This window comes from Condylura cristata, unplaced genomic scaffold (genome assembly GCF_000260355.1).
Source record: "Condylura cristata isolate star-nosed mole 26May11 unplaced genomic scaffold, ConCri1.0 scaffold00025, whole genome shotgun sequence".
NCBI lineage: Eukaryota > Metazoa > Chordata > Mammalia > Eulipotyphla > Talpidae > Condylura > Condylura cristata.
Window position 1 is genome coordinate 29883282 of NW_004567126.1, and position 9898 is coordinate 29893179.

Below are 9898 nucleotides of genomic sequence, written 5' to 3' on the forward strand. Positions count from 1 at the left end.
CTGGCCCCCACCCCACCCCGCCACCCCTCACCCCAACACAGCAATCCAGCCACGCATCAAGGTAACTGTTTAATGGGTTCTGAGGCACCAACTCTTTTTCAGTGGAAACACAGGGGAAAAATGGCCCAGCCTTGCTGGAGGCAGGGACAAGGGCTTTCAGTTGGCAGGGGGAGGGGGAGGGATATTCCCAGGGCCGTCGGAGGGCAGTGGGGGCCTCAGCATTGGGGGCATGGGGGCTGGGGGGTGTACACCAGGGTTTGAGGGGTGAACTCCGGGAGGCTGGGGGTGGACCCCAGGAGCTGCAGGATGGACTCCAGGAGCTGCTGGGTGGACCCCAGGGGGTGGGGGGTGGACCCCAGGAGGTTGGGGGTGGATCCCTGGGGCTGGTGGATGGACTCCGGGAGCTGGAGGATGGACCCCTGGAGCCTGGGGGTGCACCGCAGGGGCTGGTGGGTGCACCCCTGGAGCCTGGGGGTGAACCCCTGCAGCTGGGGGAGGGTGAACTCCTGGGGCTGGTGGATGAACCCCTGGGGCTGGAGGATGGACACCGGGAGCAGGGGGGTGGACCCCAGAAGTAGGTGGGTGGACCACTGGTGCTGCGGGGTGAACCCCAGGTGCAGGAGGGTGGACTCCAGAGGCTGGCGGGTGGACTACTGGAGCTGGGGGGTGGACCCCAGGAGCAGGAGGGGGTAGCTGGGGAGGGCCTGGGGGCCCCGATGGAGCAGGCCCACTGGGGGGCATGGGTGGCAGTGGCAAGCCTCCTGGCGGGGGTGGAGGCAGAGACTCAGGCAGCGGGGGGCGAGGGGGCAGGCCGTTCATCAGCGGGGGCGGAGGCCGCTTCACTCCAGGAGGCCCGGCAGGCAGGCTCGGAGGGGCCGGGGGCTTCTCCATCTTAAAGTGGAACTGCAGGAAGAACTGGAGACAGAGCAGAGTGAGCAGGAAGCCCCAGGCCTTGGGCAGGGACCGTGTGGCCACTGGGAGGCCCTGGAACGTCTAGGCCCAGAGCCACTACTCACCTGCTTGGTTTCCCGGTTCCAGTGAGTCCAAAATTTGCCTTCAGCCTTATCAATCTCCCTGCTGGGCACCTGGGAGCAGGGAAAGGGGGTCTTTGGGGCTGCCTGACTGCGCTTCGGGAGGGTGTGCTTTGTCCCTGCCCAGCAACCACTCCAGCTTCCCCTTCACCGCTCCCCTCACTCCTGAGGCAGAGGCCTGACAGAGCATCCACGTGGGCTGGAAGCCCTCACCCGGACTGCAGACCCTTCCTGCTGCCCTGCCCACGGGGCCCTGTGGGGGCCAGATGGACGGGGCCCACAGGGCCGGAGTCCCCGGTGCTACCTTGAAGGCAATGGTCTCATAGGGCTCGGCAGCCATCAGCAGGTACTGCCAGCGCCGGTCCGGGGGCTCGATCCTCTGCTCGTAGGCGGACATGAAGCGGTGGCGGGGCATGATGCCCTCGGCGATCTCAGGGTAGTCGATCTGCAGGGACAGACAGTAGCAACAGCATCTTACGGGGGGCCAAAACCAACCCCCCAGGGCCAGACCCCAGGCCTCATCTCACCTGAAAGAGGAGACTCTGCTGGCCCATGTCCGTGTCCCTCTGCTTGGTCACTGCAACACCCAAGGATCTTAAGTCCAGGCCACTGAACCCCTGGAGCTCAGGGCCCCGGGTGACCTAACACTGGGTGGTGCCTGGCTGGGCGAGTGGAGCTATGGCAACAGTCCTCTTTGGGGCTGTGGTGGGGATGTCTGTGGTGCAGGTGTGGGGGTGGGGTAGATTCTCTGCAGCCTTTACCCCCAGAAGCCTGGGACGGCACTAAGCCAACTGGGGCAAGCAAAATCCCTACCCGCCTTGCAGGAATAGGTACCCTCTGGCTTGGTCAGTGGCCCCCTAGGCCCCCTGGTGTTCCCCACAATCTCTAGGCAGAGGTCCTCCAAAACCAGAGCCACCCCCAGCCCCTCCCAGACAGACTAAATCACCTAACATGGTCACCTTTGGTGGGCTCCCCACACAAGTCTGGGGCCACCCGGTAACCTACCTCAGGACCTTCACACTGCCCCAGCGTCCTCTGCGGACGCGCCTGCCAGCTAGCCCTCCTTCCTTCTCTGTGGTTCCCAGTGACTGCCGTGTGCTCCAGCCGGGCCACCAGCTCCCCGAGGCAGGCGACCCTCCCCCAGGTGCCTTCAACACAGCCGTTCCTGTGCCTGCCTCTCTTTTAGGGTAAAGGTCCAGGGTCAAAGGAAAGGGATGCACCCCACACCCCTTCATCTCCACAAGGAACAGAAAGAACTAAGAGCTTCTGTGACACCCTAAAAGCAGCTGAAGGGGAAGTCTACATCCAGAGGAGGGCCCGAGGTGAGATGAGACACTGGCCCCAGGGCCGGGGGCCTCACGAGGCGCCCCTTCCACACAGGCCTACCTTTGTAGCCAGGGCGGCCAATCTTCACAAACTTCTTGACCTCCACCTTGACCTTCTCTGGCGCTGGCTGGGCAGGGGCCTCCTTAGCCTCCTTGGCCGCTCGCCGGGCCCTGCAGGTGGGATGACAAAGGAGCTGTGGCCTCCAACAAGCTGCCAAGGTCGCAGGCCCAGGTGCTGGCAGCCACCCTCACCCCCACGCCGACCGTGAGGCTGTCTGAGGCGAGGGGACAGGCCCAGGCCTGCGTGACCGTCACTGGCACTGAAGGGACTGAGATACTCACAGGTTGGTCTGATGCTTTTTCCCTTGGGTGTGCGCAAGGTAACTACCCTGGAGAAGGCAGAGGGAGCAACGGTCAAGATGACGTGACCAGGGCCTGGCCCGATCTCCTGGTCACACCTAGGGGGTGAGGGCCCCAGAGCAGCCCCCCGTCCACTGGGACAAGTGACTGGGGCCTGGTGCAGGGCAGCCCCGTAGCAGAACTGAACAGAGTGGGAGGAAGTGGACATGAAGCCTGAGACCTTGAAGTCTCAGATGCTGCATCAGCACGTGGAGTGCTGCACCCGCCTCACTCTGGGGGGAGAGGAGCCGGCGGAACTGCTGAGGGTGCGGGCAGGGAAACTCCCCCGGGCAGGATGAAATGTGTCAGGTTCCCAAAGAAGGGGCTGCGCTGACCGCCAGGGAACGCTGGACACCTGTGGCTTTCTCACTGGGGGGGCTCCTGACAGGCTGGTGTGACAGGGGCTCGACCCACTCCTCACAGCACCCAGGAGAGCTCCCCAGAGACAACCCATGCCAGTGTCAGCAGTGTTGACACAAGCGTGGTCACAAACAAACTGGCGGAGAAACTGACCAGACCCTCGGGCTGACTGGGTCTCAGGAGCGCTACAAAGGTCCCTGGGCGGATGCCGTGCCCTGACACACGCATGTGGCAAGGCCGCCCGGTCTCTGGGGGCTGCGAGTGCAGGACAGAGCCTGGCGGCACTCGGCCTTCCAGTGGCTCTCCCAGAGAAGCTCCCCGAGGCCCACGCTCAAGGGACTCGGCACGCTTCTGGCGGTGGGCCAAGGCCAGCGCGCCCCCCCCCCCTGTCTTCTGAATAAGTTCTTCAACTGACAAGCCAAGAGCCCTGAGAGCTGGATGGGGCCTGGGATGGAAGGCGAAGGGGGGGGCGGGCGGGCAGGGCGGGGGCAGGACCGTACCTCATTGTTGTGCAGCGTCAGGCAGAGCTTGCATTCGTAGGAGCCCAGGTGGTTCTTCATGAAGTAAGGGTCCTGGAGAGGGGACGCAGCACCTGTTAGCCAGGAAGCGGCACTGCGCCCCCGGGTGCTGTGCGGCGAAGCCTTCATTTTGGGAAGCAAGGCGCAGGAGGGGGGCCTGTCCTCGGGGCCTATATTCCAATGACTTGGGGCCCGGCTGGCAGGAGTTTCTAAGGCAGCGCCAGCTGGACCACGAGGCGCAGGGGAATGCAGTGTTTCTCAGAAAGGCTGGGGGTCCTGACACGCCGTCAGACCCTGGCCCCAGGCGAGGCAGAGCTGAAACAGCACTGCCGTAGCCGGGTGCGGCCGAGGCTCTGCCCTGCCCTGCCGGCGGCGCAGCACAAGCTGCACATGCGCAGAGGAGTGGCACGGGGCAAACCGAAGGCCGCTGGGGCCACCGCTGTGCGCCTGCGAGCAGGACAGGGGTCCTGCTGAACAAGGGTGTCCTCATAAACAGAGGGGACCAGCTGGCACCTCCGACCTCAGGTGGGGTGCAAATGGACGGGTCCATTCGGCATGCCCCCCGGCGGCGGCGTCTTCCTCCTCTGGCACACGGGTGTAGCGGAGCTGACCTCACAGTGCGCTGCGAGCAGCACCAGGCACGGAGCAAAAACTTGACACAGCTCAAATGTAAAGGGGAACCATGCACTGGTCCAGGCTTTCCTGGGGAACACAGGGTGTGGCTGTCAAGCAGGGCGCCTACCTTATTGATGTCGATGGTCTCCAGCGCCAGCTGGCGAAGCCGCTCCCTGCGGTCACGGTTGCTCTCGGAGGAGGAGGCCACCCCCCCACTCCCGGTCTTGCCCCCAGGGCGATGCTGGAAGTCCATGGTGCCGGTCTCAGGGCGTTACTGGATGTGCTGAGAAATCTGTGGAGGCAAAGCGGAGTTTGTGATGTGGAATGTGGCGGCTGTCAAGGAGGCTTGCCTGGAGCTGGTGATGGGGTAGGGCAGGCGAGAAGAATATGCCCCTCTCATTTCAGGCCTTCACACCCAACTGTACAACTCAAACAAGGACAAGTGTCTGATGACCATGGGGTGGACTGCAGGGGAAATCACTCCAGCTGGAGGAGCACAAGGCTAGGAGACCCACAATGCAATGAAGAAGAGTATAAACAAGCCACACCTCCTCCAGGAAGTCTTCCCAGGCTGCCCCAGCCAGAGACTCGTCTCCCGGCTGCAATTCTACTTCTCTGGCTGAGCTGTGAACTTGCAGGAGCCCCTACTACTTAACATACAAAAGAAACTCAAGATGTGCTTGTGAGGATCCACTTCCGGTAATGAGGACAGCAAGCTTCTAGCTACAGAACCAGAGGCCCCCCTCAGAGGTAAGGACTGTGCACGCAGGTTCATTTGGAGCTAGCAGACCTTTGGTTTTGTCAGGCAAAACAGTAAGACCTCTAGGATCACCTACTGCTATCACTTTGTAAGACAAACTAGAAAAAGAATGTCTCACACCGATGGACAGAGGCCGGACACCAGGGACACATCCTTTGCCAGAAAGCACGCACAGCCGGCTCCAGATCCCACGGGTCGGGGGAAGTGTGCCCATCGGCTGCAGGAGCCCAGCTGCAGCTGCCCTGATCGGTGATTCTCGCTGCCAGCTTCTTCAGAGGATTCTGAGGGGAGGCCCTGCCCTCAGTGGCCACAGGTGACCATGGCCTGCACACTGCCCGTCATGTGTCCGACTTCCCTGCAGAGCCCCTGCCTTGCTGGTGAATGATACGAAATTCCAAAGGGGTACAGCTGCCCTCCAGCCTCTACCACAGTATGGAGCCAGGACCCTGGGAGACAGCACCCCACGTCACTCACACGCCTCTGTGAGAGAAGACAGTTCCTTCCCAGATCTCCAAGGAATCCACGAACAGAAACGCTGAGGCCGGTGCTGACTCAGCAGCTAGCCGACAGGTACATCAGCGCCCCCACTAGCTCTATTCAACAGCATTTCTTTGTAATCCCAGTAAGAGAAGAATCCCAGCTGATGTTAAACGAACATTATTTAAGGAGCTGGTCTTGAGTTTCACTCCACATTCCAGTTTCAATCACTAAAAGACAGAGTGAGGGTTTACTGTGGTGAAAACATACCCAACATCACTAATCCTCAGCGAACTGAATCAAAATCATGGTGAAATATACCTCACCCCTTCCAGGATGGCCATAATCAAAACTCCCCAAAGACCACAAGCATTACCCAGAATGAGGGCTGCAGCTCAGGAGGGGTCTGTGCCCTGCTCCTCTGAATAGGTGGCAGAAAGTCTGGGGTCAGAAGATTGCCACCAATCCATGCTGATGTCCTTACTTCCAATGACATTTCCAGAATATTCTATGGTCCAAAAGAACTAATTCAGAAAGAAGTGACTCAGAAAACACATTAAGAATCAAGAATTTTGATGATGGGAAACCCACCAGGATTACAACTGAGATGGGAAAATGCACAAAATGATGTAAAAAGTAAACTATTATATTATTTATTAAAATTAAAAAATCAAGAATTCCGTGGGACCTCTCCCTGGTGACGCAACAGGTTAAAGCGCAGCACCATGAAGCTCGCCACAGCCGCTTTGTGCGAGTTCAATCCCCAGCCAAGGAGCTGACCCACAGGACGCAGCAGATCTCTCTTGTCCTGCCCGCCGCTCCCCTCAGCTTTGCAATCCGCCTGCTCCCCCCACTCTGTCTCTGGTGAATCCTCTCACCACCCTGCACCTCTGGCCTGTATCTAGTTCTGTGTGCATAAATAAATACATCTTTAAAAAAAATCAAGAATTCCAAAGAGTTTGGGGATAACCCGCTCCTTCTCAAGGGGCCAGAGTAAGCGCCAAGGTCACCTGCCAGACAACTCCATGCCACTGATGTCTCCAAGAGCAAGAGCACCTACGAATGGAACCTAAATGTCTCAGGGAAGCAAAACACTAGCAGCTCCTCAAATGAGAACAAAACAGAACCAACACTGCGCCTGCTTACAGTCCGCTGGACACCCTCCTCGACCCCCCGCAAAGCACTGCCACCCCCTCCCCCGCGAGGTGAGCGCGTCCTTCCCAGGCAGATCAGAATTTCATTCTCAGAAATGCTTGGTGCAGCAGGCACAGTGGCATGAAAAAGCAGAAAAGAGGGGTTCCTTCAAAACCTGCCTACTGCACAGCAGGCCACCCTAGCCCCCACGCCAAGGAGAGCAGGCAGCCCTCCGGGGCCTCACGAGGCTGGTCCAGAGAACACGAGGCAAGCTTCTGAGAGCTGACAGCAGGGCGCCCCGCAGCTTAAACAAGACTCGCCAGGCTCGTTCCTCAAGGAGCAGAGGCTCACAGGCAGCGCTGGCCGCTAAGCACGGACAAATGCAGAGTGTCACATGTACCCCAGAAAAAACAACGCCAACAGAAACCTCCAGGGAAGGTGCTAGCATTCCCCTTACTGACTGAAAAGCCCAACATACCCAGAAACCAGAACAGGGTGCCGAGTGACCAGGTGAATAAAAACAAGTCCTACAAAACAAAGACGTGCTGACTGAAGCAGAAACCTGAATGCCAGTTAGATATGACAGTCAAAGAAATCTTTCATGTAGAAAAAAGATGAAAAAACAGGAAGCAAAGGAAGAAGTTAGATGCAATTCCAAAAACAGGAAAAACGTAGCATGGGATAAAAGAAACATTACCAAAGAGATGAAAGAAAACACGTCAAGATGGAGAGAACCTAACTCTTCATCCCAAAAACTTTAAATAAAAAAACCTCAATAAACAGACTCAAATTTTATGACATGCAGGAAGATCTTAAGTTTCTACTCAAGAAAAAGAAAAACCACACTAGTTTAAGAAAAGCTACACTCTAAAATCTGTGAGAAAACACAATCTGTAGGCATGTGAGTGTATGGACAAGGGGAAATTACAGGAGAAAATAATATAAAGAAGTAACACAGATAAATGCTTTACTTGCAGCACTTTAAGTCCTGGAATACAGGACTCAAACCTGACTGAGCTGAAAAGCTCCGGGTAGCAGAGAAGATGGGGTAGGTGGGTGGGAGGCGGGCAGAACTCAGACCTCACCAATCGCAATGCGAGTTAGCCTGGGCCCCCCTGGCGGCACCAGGGGTTAGAGCTCAGCACTGCACAGCTGTCCGCCACCACTGCAGCACCAGTTCATTCCCAGGCAGGCAGTGACCCACGTGGCGCGGCAGACCTCTCCTGTCGCCCCACTGCTCTCCTCAGCAGTGTATTTCGGTGGAGCTGCCAGTTGTACTCCCTGCTCTGTCTCTGGGGAGTCCTCTCAGGCCTGCACCTCAGTTCTTGTTAAACACATCTTTTTTTTTTTTTTTTAAAGGTTTATTTATTTATGCACACAGAACTGGGGTACAGGCCAGAGGTGCAGGGGCAGTGAGAGGATTCACCAGTGACAGGGAGCAGAACAGGCAGATCCACGAAGTGCACTGCTGAGGGGAGCAGCGGGCGGGTCAGGAGAGCCCTGCCACACCATGTGGTCACCTCCGGGGCAGGCGGGAATCGAACTCATGCAGAAGTGGCTTCAGCTTCTCAGTGCTGCACTTTAACCCGCTGCGCCACCAGGGAGGGCCTATTAACCACATCTTTAAAAAAACAAAGGTTAGCCTATCAAGTCTAAAAGACACACATTCCAAAAAAGTTGTTTACAAAGGTAAAGCCTGTAAGAATTAAGAGGGAAGAATGTGAGCAGGCATGGAGGATTGTGGGGAGCAGACCCCTGGACAAACTGGAATGATCTCCCGCTCACCAACTTTTTGCTTTAGGCTGGTGGGATAATAAACTGACAACACTGAGATTTGCAAGCGAAATGACAGCGGATTAGCTGGGCAGGATGGCTATAGATTTTAGTATAGAGGATAATACTTCGGGAGGAAAAAGGTTAGCAAAAGAGATGCTGCAACTTCAAGGGAAAGTTTTGCTGCCGGGCTTCAGAAACCATAGTCTGGGATGATAAAGTTGTCTCTCACCTCCAGAAGAAGAGAGAAAATTATCTGCAACTTTCAGGGAGATGTAAACTTGGGCAAAGCATCATTCTTGGCTCTATTTAGCCGCCTTCAATTGAAAATAACCAGCATGCCAAGGGGCACTACTTCCTCAAACGTGGCCAATGCATGATTAGCAGAGCTCCTCTTGGTTCTGCGCTGCCAAAGACGGAAAGATGCAGCGCGGCACCCGAGTCCGACCCCCAGGCCTCGCCTGCAAAATGGGGCGAGTCCTGCCTCTACGGCCGGGGAAGCGGTGCTGACCACTCTCCGCAGGACTCGGCCTGACCCAGGGTCCCGGGGCTCCAGAGACCTTCCGAGGCCAGATCCCGTCAGCCACACCTCCGGGCGTCCAGAGGAGTTCCGGTCACACAAAGGCGCCCGGGACCACGTGAGCCGCGACCACTGCCCCCCCACCTCTCTCCTAACGGGTGTCGGGAGAACTCCCAGGGCGCTGGAGGGCGCGGGTGCCGCGGCCGCCACTCTTCAGACGGCGTCTCCCGCCTAGTTCCGCCCTCCGACCAAAGAAGCCCGGGCGCCGGGGTTACCTGAGCGTCACCTTCGCCCCGCGTCGCACCTCACCCGCACCGAGGCCCGCGTTGCTCGTTTTTTCTCAGTTGCCGCCACGACTTCGCTCTGCGCACGCGCGTTGCGGGCAAAGGAAACGCTTCCGGGGGCAAATAGGGTGGGGCTTCTCGCTTGCGCATGCCCCTAGCGACCGGAGTCGCCCGCAAAGTCCAAGGGAAAGGGCCCGGGAGGCGACGCGCGCGTGCGCACCAGGTTCCCAACGCCCTTTTCGTCTGGGCCAGTTTTCGCGGGAGGGCGGCCTGCATTTCTTAAGGCTCTGCTTGCTCGTGTCAGCAGGAAAAGAGCGTGGGGGGTTTCTGTTTCCACCCTACGCTTAGTTTCTCTCAGACGTAAATAATAAAACAACATCTCGCTGCTAGTCCGTGAACCCCATGAAGCCTCCGCAGGGCTCGGTAGCCCCGGGATCGTCAACGCCACGGCCAATGATTGACAGGAGCTGCGGCCTGGGTGCACGCAGGCGCAGTATCTCCGTCAACGCTTCCGCCATCGCGCCGTGCGACTTTTTTGGCGCCGACTGCGGCGCGAGCGGGGACGGCCCCCGGGAGGCTTTCGCGTCCTTGCTGTGGCTGTGGTCCCCGGCGGCACGATGCGCTACAACGAGAAGGAGCTGCAGGCGCTGTCCCGGCAGCCGGCCGAGTTGGCAGCCGAGCTGGGCATGCGGGGCCCCAAGA

At 58.3% G+C, this 9898-nt stretch overlaps 2 protein-coding genes across 2 annotated transcripts in view; one reads left to right on the forward strand and one right to left on the reverse strand.

The window, feature by feature from the left end:
- Positions 1–75: 75 nt before the first annotated feature.
- SF3A2 (splicing factor 3a, subunit 2, 66kDa) lies at positions 76–9296 on the reverse strand. The gene is made up of 9 exons (XM_012729478.1): positions 9188–9296; positions 4376–4540; positions 3616–3687; positions 2699–2745; positions 2418–2527; positions 1559–1608; positions 1336–1476; positions 1017–1085; positions 76–915 (listed from the first exon to the last, which is right to left on the reverse strand). Exons 2-9 carry the CDS (start codon positions 4499–4501, stop codon positions 157–159), a joined length of 1374 nt encoding a protein of 457 aa, XP_012584932.1. The 5' UTR covers positions 4502–4540; positions 9188–9296; the 3' UTR covers positions 76–156.
- A 91-nt stretch (positions 9297–9387) lies between these two features.
- The window catches only part of PLEKHJ1 (pleckstrin homology domain containing, family J member 1), a 5111-nt gene continuing 4600 nt past the window's right edge, over positions 9388–9898 (forward strand). Inside the window, exon 1 of the mRNA XM_004689380.2 lies at positions 9388–9898. This exon is cut by the window's right edge and continues 3 nt beyond it. Coding sequence (XP_004689437.1) covers positions 9814–9898 — 85 coding nt within the window. The 5' untranslated portion in view covers positions 9388–9813.

Excerpts from the sequence above, each read along its gene's own strand:
- SF3A2 (XM_012729478.1), bottom strand. The coding sequence starts at position 4,501 with ATGGACTTCCAGCATCGCCCTGGGGGCAAGACCGGGAGTGGGGGGGTG. Across the intron at positions 2,528-2,698 it reads AAAAAGCATCAGACCAACCT|GGCCCGGCGAGCGGCCAAGG; the intron begins GTGAGTATCTCA and ends TCCCACCTGCAG. Across the intron at positions 916-1,016 it reads GGAACCGGGAAACCAAGCAG|TTCTTCCTGCAGTTCCACTT; the intron begins GTGAGTAGTGGC and ends CTCTGTCTCCAG.